Genomic DNA, 22,023 nt, shown 5'->3' with positions numbered 1-22,023 from the left:
AAACCTTCTAGAAAGGATTCATTATTCTAGATGCCATTAAGAACCTTAGTGATTCATGGGAGGAGATAAAAATATCAACATCAACAGGAGTTAGAAATAAGTTGACTCCAACCTTTAGGGATGACCTGGAGGAGTTTAAGACTTCAGTGAAGAAGGAACTACAGATGTGACAGAAACAGCAAGAGAACTGGAATAATAAGTAGAGCCTGAAGATGTGACTGAATTGCTGCAATCCTATGATCAAACTTGAATGGATGAACAGTTGCTTCTTATGGATGAGCACAGAAAAGTGGTTTCTTGAGATAGAAATTACTCCTGGTGAAGATGCTGTGATCATTGTTGAGATGACAACAAAGAATTTAGAATATTCCATAAACTTAGGTGATACCGCAGCTACTGGCTTTGAGAAGACTGACTCCAATTCTGAAAGAAGTTCTATTGAAGGTAAAATACTATCAAATTATCATTGCATGCTATGGAGAAATCTTTCACTAAAAAAGAGTCAATCGATGCAAACTTCATTGTCATCTTATTTTAAAATATTGCCATAGCTATCCCAACCTTCAGCAACTACAACCCCAGTGGCCATCAACATTTCCACCAGCAAAAAGATTATGACTCTTGAAGGCTCAGATGATTAACATTTTTAGCAATAAAGTATTCTTAAAGCCGGGTGCAGTGGTTCACACCTGTAATCCCAGAACTTTGGGAGGCCGAAGTGGGTGGATCACAAGGTCAGGAGATTGAGACCATCCTGGCTAACATGATGAAACCCCGTCTCTACTAAAAATACAAAAAATTAGCCAGGCGTGGTGGCGGGCACCTGTAGTTCCAGCTACTCGGGAGGCTGAGGCAGGAGAATGGTGTGAACTGGGGAGGCGGAGCTTGCAGTGAGCTGAGATCGTGCCACTGCACTCCAGCCTGGGCGACAGAGCAAGACTCTGTCTCAAAAAAAAAAAAAAAAAAAAAAAAGGATTATTTAATTGAGGTATATACACTGTTTTTTTTTAAAAACATAATACTACTGCACAGTTACACTACAGTATTTATAAGCAAAACTTTTATATGCACTGGAAAACTTAAAAAAATTGTATGGCTTGGCTTATTATGATATTTGCTTTATTGCAATAGTCTGGAACGGAACCTATGGTTTATAGTATACTTCGGAGTATAAATCTCTGTTGAATCTTTAATAAGATTAATGTAAAGCAGGAATTTTTAAGACTGTAGCTAAATGTCTTCTATATCTTTGTTACTCAAAGCACAGCCCACAGACCAAGCAGCATCAGAGTCACCTGAAGGCTTGTTAGAAATTCACAAGCCCCACCCCAAATCTCCTGACCAGAATCCTCAAGTGATGTGGTAGTCATATGTTAAGTAGCAAGGTTCTAGACCAATGTCAAATTGTTCACCAAATCACAGAGCTATTTTTCTGTGGCAAAAATATCCGGCACTACAGATTGCCGTGTAGCACCAACAAGAAGAGCACAGGCTCAGGTCATGTCTGAGATCATATTATAAACCCTGGCTATACCTCATATTGTGTGATGTTAGACATGTTACATAATCACATGCCTTAGTTTCATCATGTGTACAAGGGGGGTGAATAGGTATATCTCATAAGAATGAGGTAAAAGTTTAACTATTACATGGAAATTCTTAGCATTAGTACCTGGCACACCATAGGTAATCAGAAAATGTTCACTATCATCCTTATTTTTGGTATTAACTTCAATTGCTATGAAGACAGTGAATACTTGGAAAGAACAAAAAAAGGAATTAATGATAAATTAAAACTGAAATTACACCCAAATTATGCCAGGTAAAAATATTTAAGCCAAAATATTTCGATAAATATTAGAAATAGGTAAAAAGCACTGATGCACAAGCAGAATAAATTTTAAGCATTACAATGGCTCCACTGTTTTTCTGTGCCTTTTTACAGTATATTAAATAGCATACTTTATCTTACCAGTCGTTTGCTATAAAGTAATGCTGTACTGCTGCCACTGGAAACTGCCCATTTAGAAAAATGCATGACATGCTCCAATTGTTTAGAGAGTCCAGCCACTTCCTGTTGTTGCTGCATAAGTTTCATGCGATGGTCCTTTGCAAGGCTCTGAAAACAAAATAATTTCAAAATTAGTATCAGCATGTAACACAGACTTTAATGGTCATTTCCAGGTAAACAAATTAGAATAACTACAATCTCTAAGTACTCAATTTACTGAAACTAAAAATATTCTGTTTTCCCTATTAGTATAAAGGATCACTTTCACTATAGCAAAAAACTGCATCCCAGATGTAGCCCCTCACCCCCCAAGACCCTGGATCAGGTTTTACATATTCTGGGATTTAACTCTGTTCATGCATCTTACAATACATGAAAAAGGAAAGATTAGCTATAGAACAGTAAATGCCTATGAAATTCAACATTCACAAATAAAACAGATGTACTGTCCAGCAAACCTATAAAGTAACTCGATCACGTAATTTACTCAATCGTATGATTTCACCTTTTAGGGATTCTACTTAACAGTTGGAATTGCAAGTAGTTTGTGTAAAACAGAGTCATGCTGTGTTGTAGATGACACTTGCCCTTTGTATGTGGTAATTTTTTAAAAGGCATCATATTATTTCTGTTGAGAATTAACATCAGAGCCAACAGATGCACTGAATGAGTGTGCCAATGCACTCTAAGAAAAGCTACATAAAAGAATATAGATTTCTTTAAGGGAAGTACGTATGTGCTTTCCTTAGAGAAGACGTATAATCAAAAGTAGAGCACACTGAACTTGGGTTATTTTAAAGGTTCCTATCCAAAAACCTCATCCTAGACTTAGCAAGGAAAAAGGAGGAATACAGGACTTTCTGCTGTTTCAGACAAATCAGAAATGTTTACAAGTAAAATTGCTATACTACAACATGGACTTACATTCTCAATAAAAAGCGAACCCAGAGCCTGGCCCTAGTCAGTTCCAGATTTGGAAAATACACATGAGCTACACTGAATTAAGGGGAACTGGTAGTTGTGTGTTTGAGGGACTGGTAACAGCCAATGGCTCTGCCGTATCTAATTTAAGTTCAGAGAGACAGTAATTTTCCTATTAGACTATTTTTGACCTCTGTAAAAATTTATTAAGAGTTTCTCTGGAAACATTCTAGTAGGAATAGAAATTGTTTACTTTGGAGAAGGCTGAGAATTAAGAATCAGAAGCCCTGGTTTTTTGGTCTTCTATCCTAATATCTATTTCAGCCAATTTCTTATGAGTCTTAACAGATAAAAGGGGTTATGTTTATTTGCCTTTAAAAAAGGACTCCAACCAGCCTGGGCAACATAGCGAGACCACGTCTTTACAAAGAAAAAAAAAAAAAGGAGGGGCCGGAGTGGGGAGTGGTTCCAAGATGGCCGAATAGGAACAGCTCCAGTCTACAGCTCCCAGCATGAGCGACGCAGAATTTGGGTGATCTCTGCATTTCCAACTGAGGTACTAGGTTCATCTCGCTGGGACTTGTCGGACAGTGAATGCAGGACCATGGGTGCAGCGCACCAAGCGTGAGCCGAAGCAGGGTGAGGTATCGCCTCACCGAGGAAGCACAAGGTGTCAGGGAATTCCCTTTCCTAGCCAAGGGAAGCTGTGACAGACGGCACCTGGAAAATCGAGTCACTCCCACCCTAATACTGTGCTTTTCCAATGATCTTAGCAAACGGCACACCAGGAGATTATAACCCACGCCTGTCTCGGAGGGTCCCACGCCCACGGAGCCTCTCTCATTGCTAGCACAGCAGTCTGAGATGGAACTGCAAGGTGGCAGCAAGGCTGGGGGAGCGGCGCCCACCACTGCTGAGGCTTGAGTAGGTAAACAAAGCAGCCAGGAAGCTCGAACTGGGTGGAGCCCACTGCAGCTCAAGGAGGCCTGCCTGCCTCTGCAGACGCCGCCTCTGGGGGCAGGGCATAGCCGAACAAAAGGCAGCAGAAACCTCTGCAGACTTAAATGTCCCTGTCTGACCACTTTGAAGAGAGTAGTGGTTCTCCTAGCACAGAATTTGAGATCTGAGAATGGACAGACTGCCTCCTCAAGTGGGTCCCTGACCCCCAGGTAGCCTAACTGGGAGGCACCCCTGAGTAGGGGCAGACTGACACCTCACACAGCCAGGTACCCCTCTGGGACAAAGCTTCCAGAGGAACAATCAGGCAGCAACATTTGCTGTTGAGCAATATTCGCTGTTCTGCAGCCTCTGATGCTGATACCCAGGCAAACAGGGTCTGGAGTGGACCTCCAGCAAACTCCAACAGACCTGCAGCTGAGGGTCCTGACCGATAGAAGGAAAACTAACAAACAGAAAGGACATCCACACCAAAACCCCATCTGTACATCACCATCATCAAAGACCAAAGGTAGATAAAACCACAAAGATGGGGAAAAAAACAGAGCAGAAAAGCTGAAAATTCCACAAATCAGAGCGCCTCTCCCCCTCCAAAGGAATGCAGCTCCTAGCCAGCAATGGAACAAAGCTGGATGGAGAATGACTTTGACGAGTTGGGAGAAGAAGGCTTCAGACGATCAAACTTCTCCGAGCTAAATGAGGAAGTTCGAACTCATTGCAAAGAAGCTAAAAACCTTGAAAAAAGATTAGATGAATGGCTAACTAGAATAACCAGTGTAGAGAAGTCCTAAAATGACCTGATGGAGCTGAAAACCATGGCACAAGAACTACGCGACGAACGCACAAGCTTCAGTAGCCGATTCAATCAACTGGAAGAAAGGGTATCAGTGATTGAAGATCAAATAAATGAAATGAAGCGAGAAGAGAAGTTTAGAGAAAAAAGAGTAAAAAGAAACGAACAAAGCCTCCAAGAAATATGGGACTATGTGAAAAGACCAAATCTACGTCTGACTGGTGTACCTGAAAGTGACGGGGAGAATGGAACCAAGTTGGAAAATGCTCTGCAGGATATTATCCAAGAGAACTTCCCCAACCTAGCAAGGCAGGCCAACATTCAAATTCAGGAAATACAGAGAACGCCACAAAGATACTCCTCGAGAAGAGCAACTCCAAGACACATAATTGTCAGATTCACCAAGGTTGAAATGAAGGAAAAAATGTTAAGGACAGCCAGAGAAAAAGATCGGGTTACCCACAAAGGGAAGCCCATCAGACTAACAGTGGATCTCTCAGCAGAAACTCTACAAGACAGAAGAGAGTAGGGGCCAATATTCAACAGTCCTAAAGAAAAGAATTTTCAACCCAGAATTTCATATCTAGCCAAACTAAGCTTCATAAGTGAAGGAAAAATAAAATCCTTTATAGACAAGCAAATGCTGAGAGATTTTGTCACCACCAGGCCTGCCATACCAGAGCTCCTCCTGAAGGAAGCAATAAACATGGAAAGGAACAACTGAGACCAGCCACTGCAAAAACATGCCAAATTGTAAAGACCATCGATGCTAGGAAGAAACTGCATCAACTAACGGGCAAAATAACCAGCTAACAGCATAATGACAGGATCAAATTCACACATAACAATATTAACCTTAAATGTAAATGGGCTAAACGCTCCAATTAAAACACACAGACTGGCAAATTGGATCAAGAGACAAGACCCATCAGTGTCCTGTATTCAGGAGACCCATCTCATGTGCAGAGACACACATAAGCTCAAAATAAAGGGACGGAAGATCTACCAAGCAAATGGAAAACAAAAAAAGGCAGGGGTGGCAATCCTGTCTCCAATAAAACAGTCTTTAAACCAGCAAAGATCAAAAGAGACAAAGAAGACCATTACATAATCGTAAAGGGATCAATTCAACAAGAAGAGCTAACTAACCTAAATATATATGCACCCAATTACAGGAGCACCCAGATTCATAAAGCAAGTCCTTAGAGACCTACAAAGAGACTTAGACTCCCACACAATAATAATGGGAGACTTTAACACCCCACTGTCAACATTAGACAGATCAACGAGACAGAAAGTTAACAAAGATATCCAGGAATTAAACTCACCTCTTCACCAAGCAGACCTAATAGATATCTACAGAACTCTCCACCCCCCATCAACAGAATATATGTTCTTCTCAGTGTCACATCACACTTATTCCAAAATTGACCACACAGTTGGAAGTAAAGCTCTCCTCAGCAAATGTAAAAGAACAGAAATTATAACAAACCGTCAGACTACAGTGCAATCAAACTAGAACTCAGGATTAAGAAACTCACTCAAAACCGCTCAACTACATGGAAACTGAACAACCTGCTCCTGAATGACTACTGGGTACATAACGAAATGAAGGCAGAAATAAAGATGTTCTTTGAAAACAATAAGAACAAAGACACAATGTACCAGAATCTCTGGAACACATTTAAAGCAGTGTGTAGAAGGAAATTTACAGCACTAAATGCCCACAAGAGAAAGCAGGAAATATCTAAAATTGACACCCTAACATCACAACTAAAGAACTAGAGAAGCAAGAGCAAACACATTCAAAAGCTAGCAGAAGGCAAGAAATAACTAAGATCAGAGAACTGAGGGAGATAGAGACACAAAAAACCCTTCAAAAAAATTCATGAATCCAGGAGCTGGTTTTTTTGAAAAGATCAACAAAATAGATAGACCGTTAGCAAGACTAATGAAGAAAAGAGAGAAGACTCAAACAGACGCAATAAAAAACGATAAAGGGGATATCACCACCGATCCCACAGAAATACAAACTACCATCAGAGAATACTATAAACACCTCTACGCAAATAAACTAAAAAAATCTAGAAGAAATGGATAAATTCCTGGACACATACACCCTCCCAAGACTAAACCAGGAAGAAGTTGAATCCCTGAATAGACAAATAACAGGCTCTGAAATTGAGGCAATAATTAATAGCCTACCAACCAAAAAAAGTCCATGACCAGTTGGATTCTCAGCCAAATTCTATCAGAGGTACAAGGAGGAGCTGGTACCATTCCTTCTGAAACTATTCCAATCAAGAGAAAAAGAGGGAATCCTCCCTAACTCATTTTATGAGGCCAGCATCATCCTGATACCAAAGCCTGGCAGAGACACAACAAAAAATAGAATTTTAGACCAATATCCCTGATGAACATTGATGTAAGAATCCTCAATAAAATACTGGCAAATCGAATCCAGCAGCACATCAAAAACCTTATCCACCATGATCAAGTGGGCCTCATCCCTGGGATGCAAGGCTGGTTCAACATAATGCAAATCAATAAATGTAATCCAGCATATAAACAGAACCAAAGACAAAAACCACATGATTATCTCAATAGATGCAGAAAAGGCCTTTGACAAAATTCAACAGTGCTTCATGCTAAAAACTCAATAAAATAGGTATTGATGGGAAGTATCTCAAAATAATAAGAGCTATTTATGACAAACCCACAGCCAATATCATACTGAATGGGCAAAAACTGGAAGCATTTCCTTTGAAAACTGGCACAAGACAGGGATGCCCTCTCTCACCACTCCTATTCAACATAGTGCAGGAAGTTCTGGCCAGGGCAATCAGGCAAGAGAAAGAAATAAAGGGTATTCAATTAGGAAAAGAGGAAGTCAAATTGTCCCTGTTTGCAGATGACATGATTGTATATTTAGAAAACCCCATCATCTCAGCCCAAAATCTCCTTAAGCTGATAAGCAACTTCAGCAAAGTCTCAGGATACAAAATCAATGTGCAAAAATCACAAGCATTCTTATACACCAATAACAGACAAACAGAGAGCCAAATCATGAGTGAACTCCCATTCACAATTGCTTCAAAGAGAATAAAATACTTAGGAATCCAACTTACAAGGGATGTGAAGGACCTCTTCAAGGAGAACTATAAACCACTGCTCAACGAAATAAAAGAGGACACAAACAAATGGAAGAATATTCCATGCTCATGGACAGACGAATCAATATCGTGAAAATGGCCATACTGCCCAAGGTAATTTATAGATTCAATGCCATCCCCATCAAGCTACCAATGACTTTCTTCACAGAATTGGAAAAAACTATTTTAAAGTTCATACGGAACCAAAAAAGAGCCCACATTGCCAAGACAATCCTAAGCCAAAAGAACAAAGCTGGAGGCATCACGCTACCTGACTTCAAAGTATACTACAAGGCTACAGTAACCAAAACAGCATGGTACTGGTACCAAAATAGAGATATAGACCTTTGGAACAGAACAGAGCCCTCAGAAATACCACACATCTACAACCATCTGATCTTTGACAAACCTGACAAAAACAAGAAATGGGGAAAGGATTCCCTATTTAATAAATGGTGCTGGGAAAACTGGCTAGCCATATGTAGAAAGCTGAAACTGGATCCCTTCCTTACACCTTATACAAAAATTAATTCAAGATGGATTAAAGACTTAAATGTTAGACCAAAAACCCTAGAAGAAAACCTAGGCAACACCATTCAGGACATAGGCATGGGCAAGGACTTCATGTCTAAAACATCAAAAGTAATGGCAACAAAAGCCAAAATTGACAAATGGGATCTAATTAAACTAAAGAGCTTCTGCACAGCAAAAGAAACTACCATCAGAGTGAACAGGCAACCTACAGAATGGGAGAAAATTTTTGCAATCTACTCATCTGACAAAGGGCTAATATCCAGAATCTACAAAGAACTCAAACAAATTTACAAGAAAAAAGCAAACAACCCCATCGAAAAGTGGGCAAAGGATATGAACAGACACTTCTCAAAAGAAGACATTTATGCAGCCAAAAGACACATGAAAAAATGCTCATCATCACTGGCCATCAGAGAAATGCAAATCCAAACTACAATGTGATACCATCTCACACCAGTTAGAATGGCAATCATTAAAAAGTCAGGAAACAACAGGTGCTGGAGAGGATGTGGAGAAATAGGAACATTTTTACACTGTTGGTGGGACTGTAAACTAGTTCAACCATTGTGGAAGTCGGTGTGGCGATTCTTCAGGGATCTAGAACTAGAAATACCATTTGACCCAGCCATCCCATTACTGGGTATATACCCAAAGGATTATAAATCATGCTGCTATAAAGACACATGCACACATGTTTATTCCAGCACTAGACTTGGAACCAACCCAAATGTCCATCAGTGATAGACTGGATTAAGAAAATGTGGCACATATACACGATGGAACACTAGGCAGCCATAAAAAAGGATGAGTTCATGTCCTTTGTAGGGACACGGATGAAACTGGGAATCATCATTCTCAGCAAACTATCGCAAGGACAAAAAACCAAACACCTCATGTTCTCACTCATAAGTGGGAATTGAACAATGAGAACACTTGGATACAGGAAGGGGAACATCACACACTGGGGCCTGTTGTGGGGTTGGGGGGGGGGAGGGATAGCATTAGGAGATATACCTAATGTAAACGATGAGTTAATGGGTACAGCACACCAACATGGCACATGTATACATATGTAACAAACCTGCACGTTGTGCACATGTACCCTAGAACTTAAAGTAAAAAAAATTAGCCAGGAGTGGCAGCACACGCCTTGTAGTCCCAGCTTCTCAGTCAGGAGGATCGCTTGTAGTCCCAGTTTCCCAGGAGTTTGAGGCTGCAGTGAGCCAAGGCTATACCACTACACTCGAGCCTGTGTGACAGACTGAGACCTTGTCTCTAAAAAGTAAAATAAGAAAATTCACTAGAGTGAGACTTCATCTCTACAAAAATAAAGAATTAGTCAGGTGCGGTTGCACAGCTACTCAGCAGACTGAGGTGGGAAGATTGCTTGAGCCCTGGAGATCAAGGCTGCAGTGGAAACACCACTGCATTCAAGCTTGGACAACAAAGTAAAACACTGTCTCCAAAAAAAACAAAGGGGGGGTGAGGTGGGTAGCTAATACCTGTAATCTCAGTACTTTGGGAGGCTGAGGCAGGCAGACTGCCTGAGCCCAGGTGTTCGAGACCAGCCTGAGCCAACGTGTCAAAACCCCCCCCTCTTAGAAAAAAAATTAGCCAGGCATGGTGGCATACACTTGTAGTCCTAATTACTTGAGAGGCTGCAATGAGAAGATCACCTGAGACCAGGAGGTGGAGGCTGCGGTGAGCCGTGATTCACCCTTTGCACTTCCATCTGGGCAACAGAGTGAGACCCTGTCTCAAAATAATTTTCTTTTTAATTTTAAGAATGAACCTAGTCATCAGTAGATATATACTAACCAGGTTGATTCCTACAGATGTGCAAGTCTGGTCATCTTCTTTGTAAAATTCTTCAAGTGATTCTAATGTACAGTCAAGTTTGAAAACACAGACATAGTAATGTACGCACTACTAATATCTGGGAAAGCAAATCAAAGTGATATTTGATTTTAAGCAGTTTTGGAAACTTAAAATTCTACTTAAATGTTTCTTTTTTTTAAAGTCACAGACCTTGAACAAATAGTTACTATAAATGGGGTCTGATTCTTCCTGCCCAGAATACTTCCTCACTAAATAACTACGTTTCCAAAAGAACAGAGAATTATTTTAGTCTTTGTTTCCTGTACAGCTGATAATACACAGAAATGACCATGCTTTCCCAGAAGGGATAGAACTTTCTTACAGAAACCTTTTAATTTGGTAAATTATGATATAAAAAGGATGATCTAAATTGTTTCTAGAAGTCTTATTTTTCCTCAAATCTTCAAACATTAGGATTCTTTTCTCATTTGCTTCTTTACTGTATCAATATGCTATGTCAACATACTAAAAGAATACCTAAAAATCATGCAATTAATATTATATATTAATGTACCATGTAGGTGTTATAACCTTATATTATTTGAAGTCAAACACCAAGTTTGGATCTTGACCTTCATAAGTTTTAAAAAGCTGAGGAAGATGGTAATGTTTTTCTTACCTGCAGTGAGAAACAACTAAGTGCCTTGGGCATATCTCCCTAAGTGCTGCTCTCGCAATTACAATTACAAAATGTTGAGGGCAGGGCTAGCCATATTCTTTTACCTAACTTCTCACAGGGTTAAATACATATATTTAAGAACTAAATCGAACAGTGTATCTTTCTAGAAAATTTTGCTCCACTAAACCGCCTTGGTGATGCAAAGTTTTCATTTCAGTGCATCTCGAAAATAACTCATCTGTTTAACATTCAGAGATCCTCCTACAAGCAAGGCATTATAATTTGTGCTATAAAGAAAACAATCAGTCATCAGACATTCATAGCATATTATAAAGCTTTAAATTGTCAGCTACAATACAAAACCCAGCAAAGGAAAACTTGGGAGTGGGAAAAAAAATTATTAAATCACAAATGAAACAATTATATAAAAAGCACTAGGATTTCTACTTCATAGTACTTTAGGAAATACTATGTTGAATCAATAAACTATCCCATGGGCAGTCACTTACCTCTAACTGATGCAGTAGAGCTTTTCCTTTTTTATTTATTTCTACCATCAATGTAAATATAGCAACTTTAATATCCTGTTCCACCTGCTTTTGATTTTGATTTACTTCAATAATTCTGAAAATTAAAAGGGGGAAAAACATAAGGCAGATTTTTTGTATAATATTTAAAATTGATGTTTTAATGTCTAAATTAGACCAAAATGTTTTCAGCCCTTAGAAGGTCTGCTATTTCTGAGTCCTTCACTTTAACTTGACTGTCTTGAAGATAAGACAGCAGAAATATAATTCTTCTGAAAGATATCAACACTCAGTCTTAAAATTAAGTCTTGAATCTTAAAAACACATATAAAATTAGAAGAGAATGAGTACATTTTAAGAATATGGTTTGGAAAAATTATGACAAGACATGGGAAAATCAATGCTCTATCTGAAAGGATGGGGGTGGGATGGACTAAAAAGGATTTATAAACTATGATGATTCTGAACAAGTTCTACTATATTAATTGCAACCAAAAGCTAGAAAAGTGTACATGTGACACTCTTTTCTTAGTAATCTTTTTTTTTTTTTTTTTGAGATGGAGTCTCGCTCTGTCGCCCAGGCTGGAGTGCAGTGGTGCAATCTTGGCTCACCGCAAGCTCCGCCTCCCAGGTTCACGCCATTCTCCTGCCTCAGCCTCCCAAGTAGCTGGGACTACAGGCGCCTTCTACCACACCCAGCTAATATTTTGTATTTTTAGTAGAGACGGGGTTTCACCGTGTTAGCCAGGATGGGCTCGATCTCCTGACCTCGTGATCCACCTGCCTCGGCCTCCCAAAGTGCTGGGATTACAGGCGTGAGCCACCGCGCCCGGCCTTTTCTTAGTAATCTTAACTGTTACAGTATTCATACACCTAAATAGAAAAAGACAAAAATAGTAGTTTGCTACTTAACCCATTCTTCGCAAAATTAGCAGCCAAATAACTATGTTTTATCAACCACATACTTCTCTTGAGGTGGGAAATTAAAGAAAAAAAATTAAAAAGAAAAAAGCAAGTTTGAAAAACAAGCTTTCCTGTATTAGGCTGACTTATCCCAGAGGCAGATACAGGCACAGCCCAGACCCAGGAAAGTCTTGATAATATTATCTAAGAAGCTAGGGCTCAAAGGAATGTGCTCTGAAGACTCTCCCAGCACTCCCCCAACATGGGGAGAAGAAAAAAACAAATTTTCTTTATTTTCCTTTCTCCTATGGTATGAGTAAACTTATGAGTTTATAGATTCCCGTTTTCTATAACTAGTTACTTCAAGCATTGTTTTATCTAAGCAGCTCAGCGAAGGTCATGAGACATGCCTGGGTGGGCCTGGATTATAGCCATCTAGACGCCATAGTGAAGGTTATGAGATAAGCCAGTGCAAGGCACTAGAGCAAGCCTAGATAACAGCCATCTAGGCCGCATAGTAAGAGTCATATGTAAGCCTGAGTTATGAATCTGTCAAAGTATGATTAACTGCCTTTGTTCTGCTTCTGTACCTGATGCTTCAGGCCACTGTAATCTTGTTTCAAGCTAGCCCATCCCCTTTTAGAAGTGTGTATAAAAGCCAAGTCCGGTCTTTGTTCTAGGCCCAGTCTTTGTTCTAGGCCTGGTCTTTGGATGTTAATCCGCTGGGTCTGAGTGCACTCAATAAAATCCTCCTGTTCCACCTACTGGTCTCTCCAGTCTCCTGATTCCCGCAACACTCTTACAGAAAGAAAAACATAGGGTACCACACCAGAATATCTTATAGAAAATAACAGAGCATCCACCAAAGTTTGTGAGATTAAATTAAAAGCTTCATTTTTTCTGTAAGCTTCTCCCATAGGTACCCTCCAAAATTTAAGACCAAACTGGCAGAGACTTTATTTCCTGCTGGAAATTCTTCAAGATAATTGTTTGACATCAACATTACTACAGGATCAAGGGAACCAGATAAGCCTGAGAAGCAACTAATCTCAAAACACTCATGTAAATATTCATGATGGTAGAATAAGATGAATAAGGGAAAAACAGTGCCATGGGGGCAAATGTATAAAAATGACTACCAGTTACTCTAACAAATAAATGTACCCTTTTATAATCAGACAGCCATGAAAGTGAAGTACTAGCAAATGAGAAAAACACAATGGAACAGAATAATAATCCCACACATATATATGGTCTATAAAGGTGTTGAAAAACAATTCAACAGATAAATAGTTTTTTCAACAAATGATAGTGGAAAAAATTGACAGTGGTACGTTAAAAAAAAATGTAAACTTTGACCATAACTCAAACCATATACTCAGTGAAACAGTAAGAAAAAAGTCAAAGGGATAAATTTCATTAAGGGCAGATGTTTAATTTAAAATTAATTATTTTACAATTGCTACCTTTTGCCACTAGATGGTAGAAATGCCTATAATTATCTCCATTCATTCAATAAATATTCATTACAAATTTTCAATTACTCAGAATAAAAAAATTTTAAACCCACCAATTATTCTACTTTGCAAAATATACTATTCTGATTAGAATATGGTAAATAAAGGAAATAGTATTTCATTAACTATAGTTGTGTCAAAGAGAAAAGTAAAAACAGGGCCAGGTATGGTGGCTCATGCCTGTAATCCCAGTGCTTTGGGAGGCTGAGGTGGCAGATCACCTGAGGTCACTAGTTCGAGACCAGACTGGCCAATATGGTGAAACCCCATCTCTACTAAAGATACAAAAATTAGCTGGGCACAGTGGTGGGCACCTGTAATCCCAGCTACCCAGGAGGCAGAGGTTGCAGTGAGCTGAGATCACACCACTGCACTCCAGCTTAAGTGACAGAGTGAGACTCCGTCTCAAAAAAAAAAAAAAAAAAGGTAAAAACAAATGAGAGCTGATAACGAGAAAAACTAAAAGATACACAACATAATGCATAATAATAAATAGATATAAGAATGATGCTGGGGCATCAAGAAATGGTAAAACTATGTTTAAAAATCTCTTTTAAGGAAATCAGGTAATACAGGGATTTAATTACCTTAAAAAAAATCCCCAAATGCTCCACCCCCAGCTATGTTCCAAAATGGTAATAATAGATTGTGATGACTGCCTTAAAGGCTGACACAATTTATACATAGAAAAACATTTAAATTCTCTGTGAGGTCTCTTTTACTCTGGCTCATTCTAATAAACATTTCTTGACTTATTTAGGCAGTGACATTTCTTTTGTGGGCAAAACAACAGAAGAGGTCATGGGATTTCATAGGTGTGTAAATTAAATGTCAGTATGTGCCCTAAATGGGATTTTAAAAAGGGGTTAGACAACACCTCCAGCTGCCCCCGCTCCACGGAGGTTAGTGGTTCTCCCTAATCACTGATGTCTAAGACTTTGGACAGTTGATGATTTTCTTACTAGGACAAAAGGCGTAACAAGTAATTGTGTAAGTAAGCATTTTATCAGACAAGAAGTAGAAAGTGTGTGAACAGTTTAACAATCCCTGTATCTTAGTGTCTTAAAATTTCCACCTGTTGGCAGTTTTAAAAAATCGCAGCATAAGGCAGGCATCTCAAATTTCAGCAAACCTTAAAATAACAATTAAGGGTTCATTCAAGTGTTAAAATATTTTACAATACTGGCAAAAACTGGTTGGTTTTGCATTTAAATTTTGGTATTTCTTTAAAATTGGAAAATAAGTGATAATAAATTATCAATACCTATTAGATAAATGAGCTATTAAAACACTAAGTGTAGTTTATTATCATATTAGTTTTGAAATTTTACAGCAGAAAAGAATGCTTTCCAATTAAGTTTCTGGGAAAGTCTTATCAATCATGTGTTACTGCGGTCATCTAATAACGTATTACTTAACTGTGAGTTAAGGAAAATGTTCTAAAAGTGAATATACTTAACAGATTATATAAAAATGATTATATAATACCATAAAATTACCTGTTTTGGATCTGATTTCCTGTGAATTTTATGTATTTTGTTTTTTCCATCAGCTTGGTGATTAGTGTATCTATGATCACTTTCTGATTCTGAAAAGCTTCTTCTATAAACTGGTATCTGAAGAAATAAGCAAATTATTTCATATAAAAGTACACAATGAGGAAAAAGTCCAAGAATAAAAAAAGACATAAAAACATAAAATAGGATTATAAAGAATTTATATAATAATCTTTTAAAACATCAAACGTATCCCTAATAAGGCAAGTTTCCCCCACCTCTCAAATTATCCCTCAAGAAAGATTATGGACACATAAATACTTTGAAAGTTTGAGAACCACATGCATCCATCGTTCAGTTTTATAAACTTACAGAGTTCACTTTCACTTGGTGGACTTGGCAAAAAATAGTCAATGATATATAATCAGATTTATTAACTATTTTGTAATTTCTACATTATGCAGGCCTGCTGAAAATAAACATTTTAAAAGACCACTTTTAAATAATAGGTAGCTATGTTCTAGGGGCCACAAAGATAAATCAGGATAAATACAGACAGAGAAGGGCAAAATTGTTGATGTTATGCCTTGTAATAAAACTTTAAGCAACAGTATAATAAGCACTTTAAAAAGTTTCTAATTTGAAAGTAAGGAAAGATGATTTATTTTGCCAGACTATGTTTGATAACTCAAGAGAAGTTCTAGAGAAGATAGAAAGGCAATGATATAGAAGATACATATCAAGAGTTTTATTTTTTTCTATAAAATGTACAAAATACAGTATTTCTAAATTAACAATTTTATATAATGTGATTTTAAGTGTTTACATGTAACTAAATAGGGTTGCCAGTTAGAAAAAGGGGATACCCAATTAATAATTACATTGGATTTCCTTAGTATATAATCATATCTGTGAATTACAACATTTCGAATACTTTTATAGGCAACTCAAGTTTTTTTACCTAGTAAACTTTTTCTTTACACTTATTTAATATAAGGTTACATGAAATGGTCAAAATAGTCACCCTTATGTTGTTCCTAATCTCAATGCAAAGACTTTCAATATTCCAATATTAAGTATGTTTTCTGCTTTCCATAAACAATCTTTATCAGGTTTAGGAAGTTCTTTTTTATTTCTAGTTTGCTAAGATGTTATATCATGAATGTATATTTAATTTTTATGGAATGTTTCTACTGCTTCTATTGAGATAGGCATATACTTTTTCCTTTATTCTTTTAATATGACATGAAAGATTTCAGCATCAATGATTTAGGCACGTTAAATGAATTCTGTATCCCTAAGATGAGGCCAAATTGGTTGTGATTACACTGTCCCAAAATGACAATACTATGAGATTTAAGGCAAGTTTTCCCCTCCTCTCAAATCATCTGTTTCCTACTTATTTTCCGTTTCTTGGAATTTTTACATTCATTTCACGAGTAAGACTGGCCTGTAATTTTCCATTTCTATTCCTTGTCAGTTTTGGTGTAAAGGTTATGCTGGCTTCATATAACAAGTTGGAAAGAATTCATTTTTTTTGCCATTCTCCATACAAGTTTGTATAAGAAAGGGGCTTTTTTTTTTTTTTTTTTTTTTTTTTTGAGATGGAGTCTTACTCTGTCGCCCAGGCTGGAGTGCAGTGGCACCATCTCAGCTCACTGCAAGCTCCGCCTCCTGGGTTCACGCCATTCTCCTGCCTCAGCCTCCCGAGTAGCTGGTACTACACCCACCACCATGCCTGGCTAATTTTTTGTATTTTTAGTACAGATGGGGTTTCACCATGTTAGCCAGGATGGTCTCGATCTCCTGACCTTGTGATCCGCCTGCCTCAGCCTCCCCAGGTGCTGGGATTACAGGCGTGAGCCACCTTGCCCACCCAAAAGGGGCTATTTTTACCTTAACTATACGGTACATTCATCGGTGTCATTTGCATGTGTAATTTTCTTTGTGGGAAGGTTTTAAATTATGAATGAACATTAAAGGACTATTCTGACTTTCTATTGTATTTAGCATAAGTTTTGTTAAAAAGCTTCATTTCCTAAGAGTTTTCCAATATCATGTAAAAATTTTCATTATTATTGGCAGATATCCTTTTTATCTTTGAAAATGCATTTGAAATATGGAGTAATGCCACCTTCCTACTCCTGGTAGTGGTTATTTGGGCCTGCTCTCTCAATCACTCATACAGAGAATTGTTGATTATTTATTTACTAGTCTTTTGAAAGACTGAATTTTTGGCTTTGACTATTTCTACACTTGTCTTTATTATGTTTCTTTTAAAACCCACTTACTTTGGGTTTAATTTGCTACTTTTCCTAAACTGCAATAAATGTTTAGTGAATTGACTTTATCCTTAACATATAACATATGCATTTAATAATATAAATTGTCCTCCAAATATAGCTTCAGTTATTAAAAAGAAAAACCTCAAGGCTTGATTGACTGATGTTTTCACTATCATTCAGATCAAAATGTTTTCTAACATCTACTGGAATTTCTTCTTGATGATTTAAATGTGTTAAACTGCTTACTTTAAAATAATTTCAAAGCATATAGACAGCATATATCTCCTTATACAGATTAATCAATTTTTAGTTTGCCTCCTCATAGCCCTTTAACCCCTTAATAATTCAGTGTGCATTTCCTAAAAAAAGGATTTTCTTATGTGCCCATAGTACAGTTAAAAAAAAAAATGACTGTTACAGTACTTTAACCTATAGACTTAATTATATCATGTTTCTTAATTATATCATTTGTCTCAATGTCTTCTAAATAATTTTTTCCTTTAATCTAGAATTCCAGGATTGTATATCAGTAGACTTTAGTTATCACAAGAATTTCATTTCCAAATATATGGTATTTTTCAATCTTTTCAAATTTAAGACTTTAGCATATGGTCAGTTAAAAATATTTTATTGTAAGAATGTTCCATAATGTCCATAAGACATTATATCAATTGTGCTATTCAATCTTATTTATCTTTTTTTTTTTTTTTTGAGACGGAGTTTTGCTGTTGTTGCCTCGGCCAGGGTGCAATGGTGCCATTTTGGCTCACTGCAATCTCCACCTCCTGGGTTCGAGCAATTCTCCTGCCTAAGCCTCCCAAGTAGCTGGGTTTACAGGTGTGAGCCACCGCACCCGGCCCTTATTTCTCTAACTTTACTGATTTTTTAGTCTGCTTGTTTTGTCAATTATGTATGTATATATGTATGTACTTATTTGTGTGAGCCACCATGCTTGGCCCTTATTTCTCTATCTTTACTGATTTTTTAGTCTGCTTGTTTTGTTATTTACTTATTTATTTTTTAGAGATAGGTCTTGCTATATTGCCCAGGCTGAATTCAAACTCCTGGGCTTCAGCCATCCTCCCACCTCAGTTTCCTGAGTAGCTAGGTAGCTAGCACTTAACAGGCACCTGCCACACTGCTCGGCTTCAATTATTGAGTAAAGTGGTAAGATTTTCCACTGTGACTACGGAGTTTTCTATTAGTTTGAAGTTCTGCCATTTTTTTGTAAGTTTATAACCTGTATAAATTTACAACTCGTATCTTTTAGATGAAGAGAGTCTTTCATCCTTACAAAGTGTCCCTCTTTACCTCAAATAACGGATTTTTGTCTACTATATCATCTTGCCTTTGGTTAGTATTTATATGGTGTGTCTTTTCCCATTAAATATTTTATACATTGAGATTTTAGGTATTTCTCATAAAAAGAAAATAGCCCATTTTTCTATTTTCCTTCTTATCCATTCTGAAACCTAAACATTTTGTCTGTTCACACTTAGTATAATTATAGTATATTTGTAGACCTACCAACTTACCAAGGCCTCATTATATTCTATCTGTTCTTTTCTTCTCACTTTTTTGGCCTTTGTTTATACTGATTAACTATTCCACAACCCCACAACTCTCCACACCTTGGTAATTATATGTACTTATTATTCTTTTAGTGACTACTCTAGACATTACAAAAACAGATTTTTACATATCATCTAATATTGGTACTTTTTACTCTCTTCATAGACTATGCACAGACCTTAGAACATAAATTCCATGCCCTTTTAGCACATTTGCTGCTATGTGATATACATATACACACACCACACCAACAAGATATTATTGTTTCCTAAGTCAACATATACCTATCGCTCCATATTCCTTTCTGTATCTCCTATTATTTTTCTTCTGCTAAGAGGTACTTTAAGTGAGAGTTTATCAGGGATATGCTCTCCCAGTTTATTTTGCCTGAAACGTTTTTCATCCACCTTCATATTTAAAGAATATGCTTAACAGGTACAGAATTGTAGATTTGAAAGTTACTTTATTTTTGCACTTTAAAAATATTACTTTGTTAATTATCCTGCTAGAGGTTTGTGCAACTTCTTAAATATGGGCTAAATGCCTTTCGTCAGCTTCTGAAAGTTCGCAGCCATTTACATTCTGTCTTTGAATATTGCTTCCTTCCCATTCTCTGTACTTTCCATCCTTCTTGGACTGCAATTACATCCATATTAGATCTTCAATCTCTTCTACTTTTCGTCCTCCTCTTGTTGATGATGCTTCTTTCTGGATATTTTCTTAATTTTCTTCTAGCTCATTAATTCTTGTTTCATGCTATGCCAAATCTGTTCTTAAGTCCTTCTACTGAGTTAATTTCAGTTACTGTAATTTTTAGGGTTTTCTTTCTTTTTTAAAGACAGGGTCTCATACTGTCACTTAGGCTGGAGTGTAGTAGCACTATCACTGCAGCCTTGAACTCTTGGGCTCAAGCAATCCTCCCACCTCAGTCTCCCAAGTAGCTAGGAATACAAGCACACTGTGCCCAGCTAATTTTTTCTGGGGATGCAGTCTCACTATGTTCACACTGTCTAATCTCCTAACAAACCTGGTTATTTCTAATTCTGTGAATACTGTTTTTGCAAAATTCATTATTAAGTTAAGTTGGAGGCCTAGATGTTTTGTCTTTCTAGCAAGGATTTACATTTGATTCTACCAGGAAACCTGAGGAGCCAGCGATATGATTTCACTTTAATCCAATTTTAGTTGCTCAGCTTTAGTCCCTGTGAGGAACTACTTATTAGCTAATTTATCTTTACTATAATAGTGTAGACTTTCAAGGTCCCAACTCAAGACAAGGAGACGTATTCACCGTGCATGATCCCTGCACTCTAAGCTGTGATTTCTCAGCCCTGTGAGCCTATTAAAATTACTCCTCAATCTTTAGGCAAATACCTCAAGGGGAGAAAAAGGCCCCCACCATTCTTAGCCCCAACTCCAACCCAATCCTGTCCAATAATGCTTTACTATTTTATTTGCTCTAGTATTTCATATAGACAATTTCTGTATTTTGTGCAGGTTTTCTAGTCATTCTCACTGTTGGTCCAAATTATCTACACTGCCATTATCAGGAGCCTAGACCATCATAAGCAATTATATTTGTATCAATCCGAATCTTACTAAGTCATCTGTTGCTGACCTGAATGACGGCTGAGATCAGATTTAAAAGTAAGCTTTGCTAGGAACTATAATGAACTGGAAAAGGCATGCCTCAAATGTTGACATGAAAGTATACAGACCCAGGGCTAGAAGAGCTTCTGTTTTCTCAAAAAAGCCAGAAATCTAGATATTTAAAAAACGTAAAATCTCCCCATTTTACAATGCTGGCAACCAGTTCTATGTATTTTAAAACCGTGTGTTGGCCAGTATTCTCAACTCAGGATGATTTTGCTCCATAGGACACTGCCAATGTCTGGAGCCACATTTTCTTGTCACAACTGGGGAGGGTTAGAGGGTTGCTACTGGCAACTAGTTGGTAGAGGTCAAGGATGCTAACCATCATATAATGCACAGATCAGTCCCCAACGATAAAGAATTACCTAGCCCAAAACATCAATAGTGTCAAAACTGACAAACCCCAGTACAGGCCAGCATACTGCTGGCCAAACAAAACCTATTTGCAGACTGCCATTTGATGAGGGTTGGCAGCAGTCCTTTAGTCCTCTAAAGCTGCATATGAATCTATATATATAACCAAAGATGCTGGTACCTATGCTCTTTATGTTCTAATAACTGACAGTCTCGACATGTCAGTTTGTCACATGTCTCACAGTACAGTTTCAGCTGCTCCTTTTTATGAAAAGGACAAAACACTGGTCGCTGGCTGGTGACACCAACTGCCTCTGCAGAAACAATGGGAGACAAAGAGAAGAAAATTAACATAATGGAATAGTAAATAATTATTAGATTGCCCATTTCAATTCACATCTATTGATATAAACACTACAGCTTCACCTATACTATACCATAACTTTCACTAAGAATTACAGATATTAAGAGATCACATATTGTCAGCATTTCAGGAAAAAAGTAAATAACCTTTTCATTTTCCAAGTAGAAATTAACATTAGTTCAGAAGTAAATGAAAGAACTAAGCGTGTAGTTAAAAATATGTTTTAGTGCATTAAAAAGTCTTAAGAAGACAGCCCTGGTAAATCAGCATGAACCAGCTGGATGTCTTCTATCCCAAATATGGGAGGAGATTTTTTGAAAATGCAATTTGGAAAATCAAGCCAGGCACAGCGGCCCATCCTTGTAGTCACCGCTATTCAGGAAGCTGAGTTGAGAGGATCGCTTGCTTGAGCACCAAGAGTTTGAGTCCAGCCTGGGAACACTGTGAGACCTCACACAGACAGAGACAGAGAGGCAAACAAACAGAT

General features: G+C 37.6%; 1 protein-coding gene across 4 annotated transcripts in view; it reads right to left on the bottom strand.

Annotated features, from left to right (window-relative positions):
* TRIM24 (tripartite motif containing 24) overlaps window positions 1–22,023 on the bottom strand; it is a 126,030-nt gene that overhangs the window by 44,339 nt on the left and 59,668 nt on the right. For all 4 annotated transcript variants that reach the window (XM_003261395.4, XM_030825813.1, XM_030825814.1 and 1 more), the window contains exons 4-7: window positions 21,354–21,486; window positions 15,312–15,428; window positions 11,375–11,489; window positions 1,973–2,119 (exon numbers count right to left, since the gene is read on the bottom strand). In XM_003261395.4, the coding sequence (XP_003261443.1) occupies window positions 1,973–2,119; window positions 11,375–11,489; window positions 15,312–15,428; window positions 21,354–21,486 (512 nt within the window). The remainder of the gene's footprint in view (window positions 1–1,972; window positions 2,120–11,374; window positions 11,490–15,311; window positions 15,429–21,353; window positions 21,487–22,023) is intronic.

This window comes from Nomascus leucogenys, chromosome 13 (genome assembly GCF_006542625.1).
Source record: "Nomascus leucogenys isolate Asia chromosome 13, Asia_NLE_v1, whole genome shotgun sequence".
Lineage (NCBI taxonomy): Eukaryota > Metazoa > Chordata > Mammalia > Primates > Hylobatidae > Nomascus > Nomascus leucogenys.
The sequence above is the reverse complement of the archived record's forward strand: the minus strand, read 5'-3'. Positions and strand labels throughout refer to the sequence as shown.